Source organism: Cyprinus carpio, chromosome B3 (genome assembly GCF_018340385.1).
Source record: "Cyprinus carpio isolate SPL01 chromosome B3, ASM1834038v1, whole genome shotgun sequence".
Lineage (NCBI taxonomy): Eukaryota > Metazoa > Chordata > Actinopteri > Cypriniformes > Cyprinidae > Cyprinus > Cyprinus carpio.
In genome coordinates this window covers 26,507,695-26,526,244 of record NC_056599.1, presented here as the reverse complement: position 1 = coordinate 26,526,244, position 18,550 = coordinate 26,507,695, and the positions used below count along the sequence as shown (strand labels likewise).

Sequence of the window (18,550 nt, the reverse complement as noted above, 5' to 3'; positions counted from 1 at the left end):
ATTAGAGGGTGATAAAAAAAATTATAATACGAATATCATACAAATAGTCCTTAAAACCCGCACTTTAGGTCTTCTAAAGTCATACAGTGTCTTTATATGAAGGACAGACCCAAATTTAAGCGGTTTACTTTGAAATTAGCACAGTGAAAGTGAATAATTACTATGACTGTCAAACTATGATTTAAAGAGCTAAACTTCCTTGTGTGTTTTACAAAAGCAAGAAATTTATACACCTTTTAAAGGACTTTAGATTGCAGAAATGTACTGTTCTGAAAACATTCTTACAGTGCTTTACTCACTGACAGATTTCCTTTCACAGTATTATGTACTGTCACAAACATAGTGACTATCCAGCAATTTTCTAGGGTTATTTTTAAAAAACAGTTTAAGTTAAATGACAAGCAATTGATGTAGCTAAAGCAAACCAGCCAAACGAATACACTGGAACATCATTGGTACTGTAACACAAATATATACCAGCACTGTTAAAGTTTGTCATGTCTATCACAGCTGTAAAACTGAAATTAAAGTCTACAACATTGTCAACATTACACTTGTTTTATTAATTCATCATGTACCACATTGTGTGTTTTTCTTCAGCAATCCACTGTTATCAACACAGATATACCCTCCCTCCATGACCCTTGCAGACTGAAAAAGACAAACAGAAATACAAATAAGACCGAGGGATACAGTATGTAACCGTGTATTCATGTACCATTTTGGACTTTGTTAAATTTGAGGCAGTTTCAAAAGATGTCTTTTTATGCCTGCATTCTCTGTGTAAATCCAGAGTTGGCTAAGGATGTTCAGTGCATACTGGGGTTTAAGGCAATGCACTGCATCTGTCTTTCTTATACATACCCAGTAAGCTGCTCCAGAAGGAATTGTATGTGGCATTTCCTGTTACAGCTCCCAGTTTGGCGGGGTTTTGTCTCACTGTTTTCACTGTGAACCCATCTGGACCAGTTACCTCTATCTCCACAATGTGGTAGTCTGATAATCTGGAGAGAAGGGGAAAGAGAGATAAGCTCGAATAAAAAAGAAAAATAGAAAAATGCATGAATGAGTCATTTACAGTAAGATCAATGTTTTAATTTCATGCCAAGTTTAAAATTGGCCTGGTTTATGTATAAAGGCAGTTTTCTGTGTAAAGGAAAGGTTTTGAGGTGTAATGTCAGATTTTTTGAGGTTCAGTTTGGGACTCACGCAGTGTCTGAGACGATTTCTCCGGTAACCCCATTGAAGCCCAGCTTTGATGCGGCTATGGCTGCAGCTGCCATAGTGTTCACATTATTTGGGGCGATGGGGCAGAGCTCTGCTACTGAGCCGTGGTACAAGACCCGCCTCCCCTCTCCCTCCCTCCAGTCAGAGAGCAGACCACCAGTCAGCCGAAAGCACGAGGGATGTTTAGACATTCGGACGGAGAGAGCCTATAAGAGAGACATTTGAAATGTACTTTCATTGAACTTTAGTTTTGGATAATATTTAGTATTTTAAGTTAGGCAGACCACCTCTTGGTTATCCTCAGATAAATATTTTTTTTTTTATGGACAGATTTAATTTTGAACCGTGCTTGATTACCTTGTATTTAAAAATAATTGTCTTACCCGTAAAGTTCCACTGTCATTCATTTTTTGAATATCTTGGCCACCCCATAATGCACCACTGGGCACATAAAGTGTTTTCCCATGTTGTTTCGCAGCAGTGCGAAGATCTTGCTCGAGCTGGGGATCAGAAAGGGCAGAAGGGCTGCCCACCTGAGGAAGGGAAAAACATGATTAGAGACAGTTTTAACAATTACTTAGGCAATACTGCTAATTATCATTAAGAAATAAATGTAAGTACTATGGCAGACAGGATTTCAGGTGAAAATATAAAGGATGGACTTAAGTTACCATGAAGTGAGCATGTGACAGAAATCTGACCCCAAACTCTTTAACTATCATTGGATGGCACACCTCCACTATTACATCTGTGTCTCTGAAACACCAAACACACATAAAACACCTGTAAGTGCCACAGTAACACGCTCTGTTTTGCTGCCTCGCTTCCATTTAAACAAATATTCAACAAGCGTATATAAACTTTATATAAACAAATACAAATTACCTGCATGTGAAATCTGAGAGGTCATGTAGAATCAGCTCTTTTGGCAAAGAATCTCTAAATTTGTCTGCATTTCGGTTCCAAACAAATGCTAACTGCAGTCCCGCCTCAGGCCCCTCCTTTTGGATCTTCTCAACAAGAAACTGGCCTGAAAAAAGAGATAAGATTACATACAAGCTTCATGGTCTGAAAGAACATGAACTGATGTTGAACATAAGAGTGATTACAGCTCTTTTACTCTTCTTAACCTATGAATCTCCATGCTTTTTCAAATCAATCAAATTGAGACAGATCTGTCAATCGGTTTAAAAGAAAGATCAGGCTCAGTAGACATTCACATATGGCACATCACTGTGGCTTTAAACAAACACATGAGCAATATCTATCAGCTGAAATATTAATGTGCAGATCATATGTAAAACTGCATAGTCACTATATACTACAGAAATTATGACTTTTAATAATTGATGAAAACACATTTTAAAGTTTCCTGATACTTCCAGGTTTTACATGATCTAGGCAACCATATATGGTTCTTCTGCACTCATTCCTCGAGAAAAATAAGAATAGTATTTTTACTACTATTTTATAATAGTAATGACTATCAGTATGGGAAGTTCTTATTTTGTCAATGCTATTATGCAATATTAGATTTTGAGTGCAAATTTAATCAAAGTAGAGAAAGTTGTGGCTCTTGAAACAGAAGTTTTCATTGGAGAACTCACCTAAATGTCCATATCCCACAATTCCAACCTTTAAGGCTCTATCAGTCATATCTGCAAAGTGAGTGGGATTCAGCAGATTTCTCATTGGTTGGTCTGCTAAAGTAGTTCAAGAGAGCTTCTTATTATTCACATCTACTCAATAACAACTGTAATTCTGTAAACTCTAGAACATCAAACCAGCATGCACTAGATTTGCTTTTATATTCCCCCACACATGCTTTTGATTCAATCTTTGGCTCCTCCCCCTTTCATTTTCTCCACCTCTCTGTCAACTATATACTCTCCTTTATCTCAAACACACTGATCTCACCGACACAGTCTGTCCTCACAACCTTCACTTACCTGCTAATTCCTCACCTTTTCTCTATTTATCCCTCTCTCTTTCTTCTCGATGTCCGTCGATCTCTCTCTTCACTGTTTGAACTTGAGAGACTGTGGGACAGAGCAGGTTAAAGTGCATGTCGGCCAGGATTGTTAATGATTAGACTCTGTGTGGATCCATTGGCTTTGGATATTTTAAAGGAGCACTGTAGTATTGTTGATGATGGAAACAGTGACCTTGAAACAGGATATTTTAGTTTTAGTTATTTTAGTGTCTTTGAGATACTTGGTTTTATTATTAGTTTGATTCATTTTCATTTTTATATTCTGCATTAACATTTTATTTTATTTTTGTTAAGGTTTAGTAATTTTGATTTTAATATTTTAATGTTAGTTATAATTTGTAGTTATTTTACTGCATCAAGTTTTTTAAAAAAATATTTGAATTTATTTTTTGTTTACATTAGACTATTTCAAGTAACAAAAATCTACATACATACACGTCTCAAATCACACTTATTAACAAATGTACGACAAAAATGTTATATTATACTTCAAATGAGAAAAGTATGAAAATAATTTCCCCTTTTTATATCATAACACTGCAGCTCTGTGGCGCCCTCAAGTGGGTAAAAGTGGGGGAAATGGCAATATCTGCAGAATTGCAACAGATTTTACAACCATGCTGTTAAAACCACTAACAACTGAGAAGCTAATGATCAATACGAATTAGAACGAATAAGTATTATAGTAAATATTAGAATAATGTAAAAACATATTTATAAAAATTTTATGTGTTGTCTATCCTTACTGACACCTACACGTACATCAAAAAAGCTAATAAAGTGAATGAGCTGAAAGAAGCTGAAAAGACATAAAACAGACTGGGAAAGATAATTTTCTAGCATTAATAAAAAAAAAAAAATTAAAAACCCCAGAAAGTTTATCTCTCTGAACTTGTGTCTCAATCATCAAACCTTTGCTCTTGGTGATGATGTCACTACAGGGTAATAGGACATAATGCAGAGAGAAACATAGACGGTGAGAGAGAGACAGGCACAGAAACAGAGAGAGAGAGTGAGGGGTGTACGTTGTTTATGACAGAACAATCTGACAGATAACGCATCACTCTTAATGGTCCAAAGTCCAGACCTACCCCAGCCAATGAAACACCCTGGGATACATAGCTGACAGAGGCATTACAGATCTCCCCACTGTGGAATAGGTGGCCCACATCTGAGAAGGCTGCTGAGAAGTGACTGTTTAGGCCAGAAGACAGAGATGGACATCCTGGAAACGAGTGCTTACGACCGCAGACAACACAGGAACACGGTAATCACAGCAAACACACACAGACACCTGCGCACAAATACACACACCTGTGTTCTGCTCTTGTGGGCTTATTCCAGTTTACTCATTTAGATCCACATTTAGTCTAAAAAGCATTTTTCTAGCTTAGAATCACACTCATATCCTGTGTGATTTTCTTTTATATAAGATATTTGAATTTAATGTTTATTTAAAGCGTTTTAATACTGACTGAATTCTGTTTAGAGCATAATAAGTGTATTTTAAAATAAAAATCATGCCTGAATTGTTTTCATTCTTTTCCAGAACTGTGTACTGTTTCTTTATCTCCTCCCTTTTTTTGCATCCTGTACAATATACTTCTACCTGTGGATCCCAGACTCCGCCCCCTCTCTTCTGGCTGCTGGCATTAAGGCCGCTCCCATCCTCTGTCTGGTCCTGCTGGTGCTCAGCTATAATGGGCGGCGGAGTCTAGTGGGCGTGGCTGGAGGGTTGCTGCTCTCAGCAGGCGGAGACTGTTGCCTTATTTGGCCAGAACTTTTTATCCATGGTAAAGGTTATTTCTTCCTGTCCCATGTCTTTATTTAAGACTATCAGGGTTACTGACACAAAGTCTACCAAAACCTCCAGGCCATATTTCACTATAAAGTCAAGAGGGGAGAAAACTTTTCTTACTTTTCACACTTTTTCATACTATTTTAAGACCATAAGGCACAATAATATATTATTATTATTATCATTTAAATTGTGAAGTATTTGTGTAATTTTTTCCTGCTTTTGTTTTAAGCCTATGTGTGTGTGTGTGCATACAGTATTACAGTAATAAGAATAAAACAAGAATAGAAAACAAAAAAGTTAATAATTAAAAAACTATATTAATTTATATCCACATTTGGTATTATATTTTCATTTTGGTTTCTTTACATTTTATTTCCATTTTAATATACACTTATAACAACTGATTACTTATCAATTAGTAATTTCTCCATGGCAGTGTTGTAGTATTAATAGTTTTAATCAGTTTTATATTTTACATTTTTTTAATTTTTAATTTTAGTTTTGATCATTTTGTTGTGTTTTTATCATTGAGTTTTTTTATGGTTGTAGTTTTGGTAACTATAATAGCTCTGCATCACAATCTTATCTCTGTCCTCTTTTTTTTTTTTTTTTTTTTTTTTTTTTTTTTAGGAATGGGCTGTTTTGCTCTGGCCCACTTGCTTTACTCTATTTCCTTCCTGTCCTCTCGATATTCTGCAACATCTTCGTCTGTCTCATTCTTTATCCTCTACCTTATCCTGTGGTTGTTCGGCATTGGAATGTATGCTTACCTGGTGCCCTTCCTACAGCTTGATGCAGAAGCCGACCTTCTCGTCCCAGCCATAGGGGGCTACATGCTGCTCATTGTCATCATGGCCACACTGGCTGCTCGTACACGGCGGCCGCTCATCCTGCTGGGCAGCCTGGTCTTCATGGCCTCTGACCTCACGATTGCACTGACAAAGTTCAATGTCTTTGATGTCGAATACAAAAAGCACATTATTATGACAACATACTACCTGGCACAGCTGATGATTGCGCTGGGTGACGTGAAGGCAGCGCTGGAGGAGGATGCTGATGATATCCACAAGTGGAAGAGATCATAAGACTGCTGTTGGTTCAGTGAAAGCTTAATCACTTTATAAAAGGGGGGCACCACTTTGGATAAACCGTAAACACACAACTATTGTGTGGACACGCTTACTGTACATCCCTAAATATAAGAAATATTACACAGTCTGACCTATCAACTAAGACTTTTGTCTAGCTTCACTTCAGCAGATGAACTTGGCCTAACAGACTCTGTGCTGAACTGAACTGATTTGATTACATTTGAAACAACTGTATGTAGTTTTGCCTATCTTTGCGACTTTGGAGCCCCCAACAGTTAAGTGAATAGAATTCACTGTTGTAAATACTACTGTTGTTGCTGCCTTAAAGCAATCCGCCCTTTTAGCGGAATTTCGTACACGCTCAACAAAAAATTACATATTCCCAGAACAGACATTTGGGGCCAGTGTGAGAAAGAAACATAATTTCTTTTGACTTATTATAAGTCAGTGTACCTTCAGAATGATTTTGAAACAGGTATTTCAAGATAATAATCTTACATACAGTTGCTAAAGGTATTAAAACATTTTTTTTGTCCAACAAAAATATTTATGTTCAGATGCTCCACGAACCTTTGCTAGTTTTTAGAGCAGAGATGAGTCTGTCGAACTTGTGCAGAAATAAAGCACATGAAGTCACACAGATTTGTGTTTGTTAGATTCACGGTACTTTCGTTCGTGGTATAGTTGCAGGCAAAAGAAAAATGTCAAAATGTAATTCTGTTGACTATGTAATGAATATATTGGAGTATAGGCTAAAACATCATGGAATGCTGTTGTGTTTTTGTGGAATGCAATGATGTCCAAAAGTCGTTGAACACTTTGAAAATAGAATAAAATAAAAGCATAGCGAGAAATTCTCAACTTTGTGTGTTTTTTAAAATTTGTTATTAACATTTGGTGATACATTTTTATAATAGAATTTGTAAAATGCCAACAAAGTAAAAACATTTTACTAGTTTGTGGGGGGAAAATAGCTTAATGTTTTGGATCTTAATAGACTAAATTATTTTGAAAATTAAATTCATCATGTTATTAAAAAAAAAAAAAAAAAAAAAAAAAAAAAACTTCTACCGTGGACTTAAGTGGTTTGAAGGGTGCATAGAGCTGCGTCAAGAAAAAGCAATCGTTCGCATAGCGCCATCTGTAGTTTATCTTGCGTTGTGTATGAGAGAAAAGATTCAGTGCCCCCAAAATCACACCAGAACAGAGAGCCTTCTCCCCGGTGAAGTCGGTCCTCACGACAGGAATAAACTTGTACCCATTATATTTGTGAATGAAGATTTTGGAAACATCATGCGCCGTTTGGGTAATGAAGAAACGTTCACATTCCGACGCTAGGAGGATATAAGTGAATAAACGACAACGGGTGAGCAAATTTTCAAAGGAAAATTCAATGAAATAAATCTCAACAATGTAAATAAAACGTGTTTATGCGCTTAAAACCACCAGCGTTTATGAGGCGAGTTTTCATCTTTTTTGTAAGGTAAGCATTTACACCTTTTCCCATTAAGATCCTAAACTTATTCAAACATTTTATTGAATATAAAAATTGAAGATAGTATATATATATATATATATATATATATATATATATATATATATATATATATATATATGTTGACTGACTTTATTAGTATTTGTATAGAGATAGACTATTAGTGAAAGATAACATTAGTGGACTGTGAAAGAATGATACACTGAACAAAGCAAATAATATATACAAATTAGATGTGTACCAATCGTTTTCTATTATTATTTCTTATTCATCCTGTGCATCTGGAAAATACTGGCAAGTTGGTTTCGTAAGAAAACTAGCAGTTGCTTGATAAGTGCCCATTTATCCTCAAAATAACTCTGCAATCAGCAAGCATAATGATAGCAGGGTGTCAGTTGTAATGACTTGTTGTTTTCTTCCTGTTTCCTGTTTGTTTTTGGAGTCTTGAGCTGGTGTGATTTTCCTCCTCCTGATGTTCAGCTTCCTCTGGGAGGGTCATGCTGTGCCCAGCTGCCTTTCTCTCACTTTCATGTTTCTTCTGCACATCTTGGATATGTGTATGTCAGAGTCCCACCATGCAGAATGCCCAGAGAGCTGCTTCTGCTCAGAGAGTGTCGACGGTGGGCTGATGGTCCGTTGTAGAGACATGAACTTAATTGCGGTGCCACGTGGCCTTCCGAACAACACACGACATCTATACCTAGACAACAACCTGCTTTTTACCATACCATCTGATTCATTTATAGGGCTCCCACTGCTGTTCAAACTAGATCTTTCCCACAACAGGTTGGTCCATCTGGAGCCTGGAGCCTTTCGAGACCAAGCGGACTCGTTAAGCAGCCTGGACCTTTCTTTTAACCTGCTGGAGACACTGGACCCCGAGGCGTTTGGCGACCTCAGAGCCCAGACTAACCTCTCTCATAACCCCTGGCTGTGTGACTGCCGTCTGCAGCTGGCTATGCCACAGCTGCTCTTAGATCCCTCCTCCCTTGCTGAGGTGGTGTGCAACACTTCTGAACCTGAGGAGTTGGGAGCTCATGGTATGCCCTTCATCCTGGTAGCGACTGATCTTGACTTCTGCGCAGCACTCCGGAGGACCACAGACTTTGCTATGCTAGTAACAATGTTTGGCTGGTTTACAATGGTTATATCCTATTTAGTGTACTATGTAAGGCACAACCAAGAAGATGCTATTCGCCATCTAGAGTATCTCAAGTCTCTCCCAAACAGGCAGGGCAGATCTGGGGAGTCACTGACACGTAGCACCTGGTTGTAACGTTTTCAGAGCGATAAAATTAAAAATAAAGATTCTTACATTGTGCTCATTAAAGGGACAGTTCACCCAAAAATGAAAATTCTGTCGTTCATTACTCAACCTCATGTCATTACAAATCCGTAAGACCTTCATTTATCTTTAAAACACAAATTAAGATATTTTTGATGAAATCCGTGAGCTTTCTGACCCTCCATAGACAGCAAAGCAACTGACACATTCAAGGCCCAAAAAGGTAGTAAGGACATCATTAAAGCGGTGGTTGACTTTTTTTTCTAGGCTTGATTGTGTTTATTGGGTGCAGTCTAACATGTGTTCATGCTTCATTTTTTAAAAAACGCATCATTTTTCACATTATTTACCTTTATTCCACACGATCTGTCCCTTCTCTGACAAAAGGCTCGAGATTGGTCAGCTGGCTCAGTGTGTTGTGATTTGCTAATCCGTCTCTAGAGCGCGTCTGAACATCCCGCCCCTCAAACGCAGAGTGTGCTCCAGTTGTATTGTAAACAATGGTGTCGTCTATATTACTTATCAGTTCGAGCCCGATTGAGACGCAGAGAATATTAATGAAGCGGATCGCGCAGAACCTTTGCAAGCACAGCTTGACGATATGAATAAGACAAGGAGAGAGAGAGAGAGAGAGAGAGAGAGAGATGCAGAGCGATGTGAGGAACAGGATTGAGAACCGCTGCTTTAGAACATTGGTTTTGAAACTTGTGAATCCATTAGAATCATTAGAATCATTAGAAGACAGAATTGCAATACATAGATGAACAGATTTTTACGTGCACCCCTAGTTTTCTCTTCCTCTTCTCTAAAGCAGCGCAACATGGCCTCGCCCCCTTTGTTGCGTGTTCCCAGGGGTTTATCTGGGTTTGTGACGTAAAAGACCTGGGAAGAAGTTCGTTTTAGACCCTTACCAGCCGTTTTTGTAGGCATTAAACTGCCAGAATTTTAAAAGACGATATCTCCGTTTGCATTGAACTTTCAACTTTGCAGATATTGTTTATGCTCAAACAGCAACATTACACACTAACTAACATTAAAAAGTCAAGTCGCAATCATCCACCCCTTTAAAATAGTCCATTTAACATCAGTGGTTCATTCTGAATTTTATGAAGCTACGAGAATATTTTTTTGCTGAGTTCTACAGCAGAACGCTTGCTTCTGCGTCAGCAGCACCACACGCATGCATGGTACTGTCATGAACGTGCAAAGAAAAATTGTTTAATAAAGTCTTTATTTGTGTTTTCTTTGCGCACAAAAAAGTATTTATAAAATTACAGTTGAACCACTCATGTCACATGGACTATTTTAACGATGTCATTACTACCTACTACTACCTAGTTGCATTGATATCTATGGAGGGTCAGAAAGCTCACGGATTTCATCAAAAATATCTTAATTTTTATTAATTAATGATAGAATTTTCATTCTTGGGTCAACTATCTGTATAAAGTACAATGTTTCAAAAATGCTATTTAAATGCTTGGATTTGTCAGTTTATTGTTTTATGCTGTTTTAGTAAATCACTTTTATATGTGTCTTTAATAAGTTTGAAATATGCATAAACAAATAGTTAAAGATCCAAAATTATTATTTATTTATTTATTTATTTATTGCTTTTTAGTTTATATTTGTTGGCTTTGAGTCATCTGCAAGTTCTTAATGTGGAAAAAATTTTATTTTGAGCAGATATATACCTTTATGTTCTCTTCTATAAAAACACCAAAAAATTCAATATTCATCCTGCACTACACAGATATCATAAACTCTCAAGAATGAAAATGTCCCTCTAACAAATACAGCATGCCATTGACTAGAAGTATCAGCTAGCAAATCAGAGTTCATGGCTTCATGTTAAAAAGGGAATATTTCTTTGATATCCTGACAACCATAAAAAAGAGTAAATAGTAAGAAAAAGAGAAAGTCTTTAATGGCATGGTGCAACATGGATTGAGAACTGAGAATGCTACAGAGAATGTTTGTTCATTCTTGATATCTTGATACTTTGGTAACCATTTCTTTAGGACAAAGGACCAACTGAAAAAGAGGTATAGTCATGTTAATTTTTATATGGGTGAAAAAGCTTTTCTTAAAGGCTTCACTGGGTTAAATAATGTGCCTTTCGAAACAGGAAACACATGTTGTGGGGTTTTGTTCCTCTTGCACAACTTAGACTTAACCCTGCATGATATTATGTGTATCGTACTGTATCCAGTTGAAATAAAGAGAAATACTGATCTGGGATTGGGCTCAGTACTTCTAAGAAGAGCAGGGAGAGTTGGATTTAGATTACATTCAATAACTACATCACATTTGTAATCAGGACTCTAACTTTCTAACACAGCCAGAGGAAGTGTTTCTCTGTTCCTCTGAGAGGAAGCCCTGAGACTTTTGGAGGCACAGATATGTGTTGGAGGGCAACACTTGACTGAGCTTGAGCACTTCAGATGTCAGCAACATTTGTTTTGTGACTGTTGTTTAGGCCTGTTAGGCAGGACAGGCACCAACACCTGCTGCCAATGTGTGACTTCTGCCATTAATATTATTGATTGAATATGTCAGTCAAGGTCTTTCTGATATTTAGGCCCTGTAGCTTAAAGGATTAGTTCAATCCTGAATTAAAATTTCCTGATAATTTACTCACCCCCAAGACATTCATGTCATTCTTTCTTTAGTTTCGAAATTAAGGTTTTTGAGGAAAACATTAAATTTTTCTCCATATAATAGACATCAATGGTGGCCAATGGATTGAAGGTCCAAATTGCAGTTTCAGTGCAGCTTTAAAGGGCTCTACACAATCCCATCCGGGGAATAAGGGTCTTATCTAGCAAAACGATTGGTCATTTTCTATTTTTTAAAACCTTAATTTCTTTTCGACTGAAGAAAGAAAGACATGAATATCTTGGTTGACACGGGGGTGACTAAATTATCAGGAAATTTTAATTCTGGAGTGAACTAATCCTTTAACTCTTTGCATGCTCAAGTCAAGATGTTTATTATTGGTCCAGGGAAATACCAGGATTTGAATGTCCCCCATATCTCTGACTGGCTGATTTTACTCTTCAGATGATCAGCGGCTCCAGTGATTAGTAAAAAATCTGTTATTTTATTGTGGTCAACTATATGAGGTGTCCAGCATTGTGATTTTCTTTGCTTATGTGACTGAACTGGCGTATTAATTTGTCTTTAAGGAAGTACTTTTTTTTAAAGATCGTTTTCCTGATAATGATTTTTTAACATCTGAATCCTGCTGTGCTCAGTATGTTACATTGGTATGTAGCAGAAAATATGCCCTTTTTGACAGTTTGATGCTCATGCCTTTTCATTTTTAAACTGTGACATGTTGGCATATTAGCTAGTTTATATCTGACAAATATGTTTAGACACGTAAAACTTAGAATTCTTCCCACTATATTGAAAGTAATTAAAACTCCCAACTAATAAAACTGTACAAAATAAAATCTAAAATTAGTTACTTGTTCATTTTTATTTATTTATTCTTAGGCATGCAAATACAAGTGCTATTTAATCGAATTATACATTGACTGCTGAACACTGGGTTAGGGCCTTACATGAACATATAACAGCATCCCCTAAAAACAACTGAAACAGCACATGAAAAAGATTGGTTGCAAGCTGTCTCCAGGAACAGGTTTGAGAACCACTGCATTACAGATATTGAGTCAAACAAACCTATGGCTGAGGAAGCCAAAAACATTAACCTTAACCATAAAAAGGTCAAGGCCACAAAGAAACAGCAGAAAATCGATTTATTGCAATGTTGCAGATTTTACATTTTTTAAAAACATTTTCTCTCATAACATAAACATTCATTGTAACATTGTTAAACAGTAAGTATTATGTCTATTTATGAATATATTAGCCTACTGTACCATATCTGATACACAAATGCGATTTCTAGGGCCTATACATAATCAACATGACCAAAATCTGCTGACAATTTATGCCTTCTGTCCTCTTATTGATGCATTTTTATCAAGTAAAGTCTTTTAGCCATGAAATCTAATGGAAAATGATTTTTGTAAAGTAATGTTAAAATGTAAATGTCAACAACGACAACAGGTTTTTTCTTTAAGGTTTATCTCTCAGGTTGGCCATTTTTAATTATTCTGAGGTATTAGGTATTGAACTGATTTTCTAAAACAGGCCACAAAGTCTATAAAGAGTAGCCTAAAAAAATCTTAATAACAAAAGCGTACAGAAGATCTGAAACGCAAATGATGCGACCTGTTTTAGAGAATATGGATGTTTCATTTTAAAAACATTCATTCTATAAACTTCTAGTCAATACTAGTCAGACTATCGAGTCAAGTTTTGTATAAGTTTCTACTTACAGCAGATGCTAACGTCTCTAAGACACCGGAAGCCTAAAAGCGAAAGTAAACGGGACATGCATTGATGAAATTCATCCGCTATATTATGCAGTGAGCCAATTAATCTGAAAATACTAAAATTATACTAAATACTAAAATTAAATTTTAAAATTAAGAACTAAAACTGAAAACAAATTTGGGGCAACATCAGCTGGGTGAAAGGCTCTTTTGGAGATCTGTACAGTGTTCTGCGAACTTCACACAGAGTGTAAGTGAAAGTCTATAGCCTACAATGTGTGTTACAAACATTTAACATATCTAAGTAAGAGTCTTATTCTTATATTATTCTAATATTTTCTTGATCGAGTAAGCAGTGCCATCCACATACATTCTGACTGCTCACTGCAAAAAATACAAATAGTGAGCTTTAATTGAACGCTTTTAATTTTATCTTATAAATACAGCATAATCTTTGGCAGGATTCAGCGCATATGAACGCGCAGGACGCATTTGCTGTAGAAGCAGACACACATACCGGAAGCATTCACTCAGATGAGAGCACAAAAACAGCACAAAAAAACCAGAAGCTTATTCCATGTAAAACACACATAAAAATAAGTGAAATCCCTCTAAAGCTTATTCCATGTGCAGTCCACTTACACATAATAGCCTTTTGCACATAATGTATATTTACATAATGTAGTTACACAAATGCTAATAAGACATACATTATATGAACTGCAACACTAAACAGCTACTGAGTGTGTCTCAATCATGTTAATGTAAAACACTGTGTGTAGAAAAAACAGCTTACTCTACTCAGATTACCATCCATTGTTCTGATTTTCTTAATGTTTTCTTGAACACTTTCTTGAACAGTTCCATGGATGTTATGTTCTTCATGGAAATATAGATGCCTATAAAGAACCTTTATTTTTAAGAGTGAATAATAGAGAGTAAATGATCCAGCCTATACGCTATAGGTTATAATTATAGGCTAATTATGTGATATAAAGCATAATATACTCAATATATTGTTTCTTTTGTAGAATTTTAAAGTTTTTCTTCTGTACCCACAAAATCAGAAGAAACCAATATGGTAGATGAAAGACCAGTAACAAAGCTCAATGTCTCCACCACTAAGGATGAGGAAGAAATTCTTGCAGCTAATGGTTATCAGCTCATCAATTCTGACCTCAGTGAAGGAACTGGTAAAAAACAGGTCTATCTTTGGTACAAGAAAGAGCATGGCTTGAAACCTGTGACCAGGATCCAGTTTTCATTCACTGACAAAATGAAATCTGGTCTGGCGGATGCTGGGTATGAGCTGGTGGACAGGGATCTGAATGCAGGAGCTGGTGGAGATTTCATCTTTCTTTGGTACTTCTACGGCAGCACTGAATCTGACATTCCCATTATGAACCTCAAGGTAAGCAAAGATGCCAAAGAAGAACCTGCTCTCTTGAAAGATGGCTGGGAGAGACTGGGCTGTGATCTGAACCGTAGGGCGGGAGGAAAGTTCATCTACCTGTGGGTGAAGAGAGAGAAGCCGAGCTACATCTGTGAGATCAAAGCAACTGTTGACTTCTCTTGTGACAGGTACATGTTTGAGCAGGGCTACACTCGTGTGGATGAAGACACCAATCGTGGTGCTCGTGGAAAGTATGTCTTCCTCTGGTATCGCCGCTCAACTGATAAGAGCAAGGCTCTCACTGCTCTTAACATATCCACCTCCCCCCAGGAGCAGACAAAGCTTCAGACTGAAGGCTTCGAAATGGTTGTTTCGGATCTCAGTATAGGAGCCGGTGGAGCATATGTCTATGCATGGTACAGGAAAGAAAGATGTGAATCACAGATCCAAGCCATGGTTCTACTGATCAATCCTGATGCCTGGAAGGAGTATCAGAAAGCTGGCATCAGCGTTGTCGAAAAAAATCTGAATGAGGGCAACAAGGGCTGGAAAATGTACATAGCATACAAGTGAAGGATGTAAGGTTTCTTCGGGACTTGATAGGTACTTGATATTAATAAATTTGCTTCCACATAGATTAAATTAGTACATTGATGGTTAAAGAGGATGACATGCAAATGTAAAAGGCAAAAAAAAAATTAAAAAGGAGTGGTCGATGAACTATTCATAAATTCTTAAAGTTATGCTCATTAAGCACTTGACCCCAGTTTGCCTCAGATTCACTTCTTTATTGAGGGTACTGTAAGTCGCTTTGGATAAGAAAACATTTACTAATTGAAAAATGTGCTCATTATGTCCATGAGTTGGCAGAGCAGCTTCCCACAGAGCAGCTCAGGTATATTATGACCATGTACTGTTGTAAAACATTGTTTCCTTTTTGCAATTTATTTTCTTTGACTGTTTGTCACTCTTGTGAAGACTCCAGTCACGGTGCTAGTGGAAAGCATGCATTATGAAATAAAGCCGACTTTAACTACAACAAATGCTTTGGTGAGATTTTTACATTTGTGTACCTGTTTTTGGGATTTATCTTGTGATATGTTATGCATGCACACTACAAAAGAAACAATAGTGATTTATAAATACAAATGAATCTAGAGGCTTTCTAGCCTTCTTGGAAGTACATTCCAGAAATGGTCTTGTATGACATTATTATTAGGGAACTAAAGCTTTTCTTTAAATGAAAATACCAATCTGGGCTTAGGTTGCGAAATTAAGGCAGCTATGAATATTACTCGTATAAGATGTCTACTTTTAAGAAAACACATGAAAGTTAGATTGAAATGACACCTAATAACTACATCACCTTGCAATCCAGACTCTTCACATATAGCCAGAGGAAATCTTTTCCCTCTGTTCCCCTGAAAGGCACAGTTATCTGGTGAAGGGCGACATTTGACTGAGCTTGAACTCGAGCTCTTCAGATCTGACTGTCATCTTTTATCACTGTTATTCTGGCCTGGTAGACATGACAGAGCAACACCTGGTCCCCATGAGTGGCATCTGCTAATAATATTAAAGTCTGAATATGCTTATCAAGGTCTTAATGATTTTTAGGCCCAATAGCTATACTCTGTGTGGAGCTGTTTAATTAAGCAACATTCTTTTTAATTTATAGTCTTTTTATTTACTGATCTAATGCTCAAATGTTTTAGAGATTCACAAAATGAATCAGTTATATTAAGGGTTATATGAGGTATCCAGTGTCCAGCGTTTTGAATTTCCATGCATATACAGTTCAGCTTCCGTATTTTTTTAAAATTGTTTTTAGGAAGTGAAATATTTTAGGTTGATAAATTGATCAGCACTGAATTCCGCATAATATTTTTTTAACATCTGAAACCTGCTGTGCTCAGTGTAGGTTACAGTAGCATGTGGCAGATCAGATGACAATTTACTGTATTGTTTAGGACTTTCCATCAAAATCTGATTTTTTTGTTATTTCTTAATTTCTTTTTTTCTGTGTCATCTGTACACAACAAAATATTTCCCCGTTAAAATAGTATGTGGCAGATTTAAAGCCCTTTTTGACAATTTATTGCTTGTGACTTTCATCAAATCTGTAACAAAGTTGGCTTTAATTGTTTGTTTTAATCTGTGTTTTACTAACTGTCAATTGACAATAGGTTATAGTGCATAAGTCATCCTGGCAATGCTGACTGGCTGAAGGCACCAAAATAGTGTGCACAGTCTCAAGCACTTTATTAATTAATAAAAATCTATTGTCTTAAAAGAATCAGGCACTAATAAGATATCTACTACTACAGTAATCTAGAAGTAATTAATCAAAACAGAAATAATAACAGAAAAAGTTAAATTCTTTGCAAAAGCAAAATCCCTTTTTGTGCACGTTTAGCATATCCCCTCGCACACATACTGTAGAAATGCTGCACAATTACAAAACCATTCATATAGGCTTGAACTGTCCTGGAGCTGTCATATTAATTTGTTCAAGCACAGCTTAACTATGACCCAAGATGCTAAGATCGGCTTCAGCACCACTGCTGTTTAGAACAACTGCTTTGCAAAATGGATTGGTCTTTTAGGAAGTGATTTTTTTAGTGATGTTGTTTTTTCTTTCTCTCTCTGTGTCACCTGACAATATGTCTACAGTAAAACAATAAGTATTTTTCCACTTAAAAAAATGGTACTGCTTTTTTTGTTGGTTTATTTATATTCAGCATGCAAAGGTATCACAGGTGATATCTGTCTGTTTGTTCAAACTGGATTGTTTCTTTATGACACAGAAACAATTGAAAATGTGTTAACTTTACTATGTAGGATTGAACTGCCAAATCAGATTTTATTAAATGTCTTTAAGGAAATGTGGTATTTTATATTGATAAACTGAACCTTTTAATTTCTGATTATGACAATTAACTTGCAAAACCTGCTGTGCTCAGTGGTATTTGGCAGATCAGCTGACAATTGTCTACAGTAAAACAAAAGGTATTTCCCACTGAAAAAATTAAATGAGAAATTATTTCTGCATTAGTTCTTTTGCTTAATTTGTTAATATGCAAATATAAAGCAAATGCACATTAATTTCTCACCCTCTGCACCCTCAGATTCCAGATTTTCAAATAGTTGTATCTCAGCCAAATATAGTCCTATCAATGGAAAACATAATTACTCAGCTTTCAGATGATGTATAAATCTCAATTTCACCAAATTGACCCTTATGACTGCTTTATATATGCTTTAGTAATTCACAAAATTCTATTATCAATTATAATAAAGGCTTTAGAATGTGCCCAGTGTCCAGTATTATGAATTTCCATTCATATATGATTCAACATCGATATTAATTTGAATTAAACTGTGTTTAAGGAACTCTGAATTCCGGAAAATATTTTTTTTTTTTTTTACATCTGAAACCTGCTGTGCTCAGTGTTGGTTACAGTAGCATGGGATCAGATCAGATGACAATATACTGTATTGTTTAGGACTTTCCATCAAAATGTAATGGTGCTGGCTAATGGCTTGTTCTTAATATTTCTTTAGATGTAAAACCAAAAAATATTTCCAATTGAAAAAATGGTAAATGATCCCTTATGTTCATGCAATGGAGATCAGCGAGTAAATGCTGTACATGTAAACCAGACTAGTGACTGACATGAGAGGCTATGGTCTTTAATGTCATTAGTGTGCCCATCTCCCATGCAGGTTGTTGCCGGGTTAGGTTCTGTTTGGAGCAAAACCAGACACACGAGTGCCGTGACCCGGATGGGACTGAGGTTTAGGTCTGTGTGTAATGGAGGACAGTTGGTAGTTGTTAAAATAAAGGTTTTGTGCAAGTCTTCCCTGGCCTGACAACAACATATAGAGTGAAGAAGAAAAAAAAAAGAAAGTTCGG

At 36.4% G+C, this 18,550-nt stretch overlaps 4 protein-coding genes across 9 annotated transcripts; 3 read left to right on the top strand and 1 right to left on the bottom strand.

Moving 5' to 3' along the window:
* Positions 1-542: 542 nt before the first annotated feature.
* Positions 543-4,440, bottom strand: aspdh (aspartate dehydrogenase domain containing). 4 transcript variants are annotated; one of them, XM_019086183.2, is made up of 9 exons: positions 4,312-4,440; positions 3,192-3,266; positions 2,835-2,885; positions 2,113-2,257; positions 1,899-1,983; positions 1,611-1,760; positions 1,210-1,433; positions 865-1,004; positions 543-651 (listed from the first exon to the last, which is right to left on the bottom strand). In XM_019086183.2, exons 3-9 carry the CDS (start codon positions 2,881-2,883, stop codon positions 614-616), a joined length of 831 nt encoding a protein of 276 aa, XP_018941728.1. In that variant the 5' UTR covers positions 2,884-2,885; positions 3,192-3,266; positions 4,312-4,440; the 3' UTR covers positions 543-613. The 4 variants fall into 4 exon arrangements, with proteins under 4 accessions (XP_018941728.1, XP_018941727.1, XP_018941726.1 ...); XM_019086182.2 differs by lacking the exon at positions 4,312-4,440 and having other exon boundaries at positions 3,177-3,302; XM_019086181.2 differs by lacking the exon at positions 4,312-4,440 and having other exon boundaries at positions 2,835-2,930; positions 3,177-3,274.
* On the top strand, positions 4,351-6,973 carry tmem86b (transmembrane protein 86B). Its single transcript, XM_042720487.1, has 3 exons — positions 4,351-4,487; positions 4,770-5,013; positions 5,652-6,973. Exons 1-3 carry the CDS (start codon positions 4,437-4,439, stop codon positions 6,104-6,106), a joined length of 750 nt encoding a protein of 249 aa, XP_042576421.1. The 5' UTR covers positions 4,351-4,436; the 3' UTR covers positions 6,107-6,973.
* A 326-nt stretch (positions 6,974-7,299) lies between these two features.
* lrrc3cb (leucine rich repeat containing 3Cb) lies at positions 7,300-8,886 on the top strand. 2 transcript variants are annotated; one of them, XM_042720485.1, is made up of 3 exons: positions 7,300-7,478; positions 7,562-7,595; positions 8,050-8,886. In XM_042720485.1, the coding sequence occupies exon 3, from the start codon at positions 8,080-8,082 to the stop codon at positions 8,881-8,883; it is 804 nt and encodes a 267-aa protein (XP_042576419.1). In that variant the 5' UTR covers positions 7,300-7,478; positions 7,562-7,595; positions 8,050-8,079; the 3' UTR covers positions 8,884-8,886. The 2 variants fall into 2 exon arrangements, with proteins under 2 accessions (XP_042576419.1, XP_042576420.1); XM_042720486.1 differs by having other exon boundaries at positions 7,300-7,595.
* Positions 8,887-13,308: 4,422 nt separating this feature from the next.
* Positions 13,309-15,673, top strand: LOC109070394. Of its 2 annotated transcripts, none has more exons than XM_019086960.2 (2): positions 13,309-13,491; positions 14,309-15,673. In XM_019086960.2, exon 2 carries the CDS (start codon positions 14,320-14,322, stop codon positions 15,205-15,207), a length of 888 nt encoding a protein of 295 aa, XP_018942505.1. In that variant the 5' UTR covers positions 13,309-13,491; positions 14,309-14,319; the 3' UTR covers positions 15,208-15,673. The 2 variants fall into 2 exon arrangements, with proteins under 2 accessions (XP_018942505.1, XP_018942504.1); XM_019086959.2 differs by having other exon boundaries at positions 14,273-15,673.
* The last annotated feature ends 2,877 nt before the right edge of the window (positions 15,674-18,550 follow it).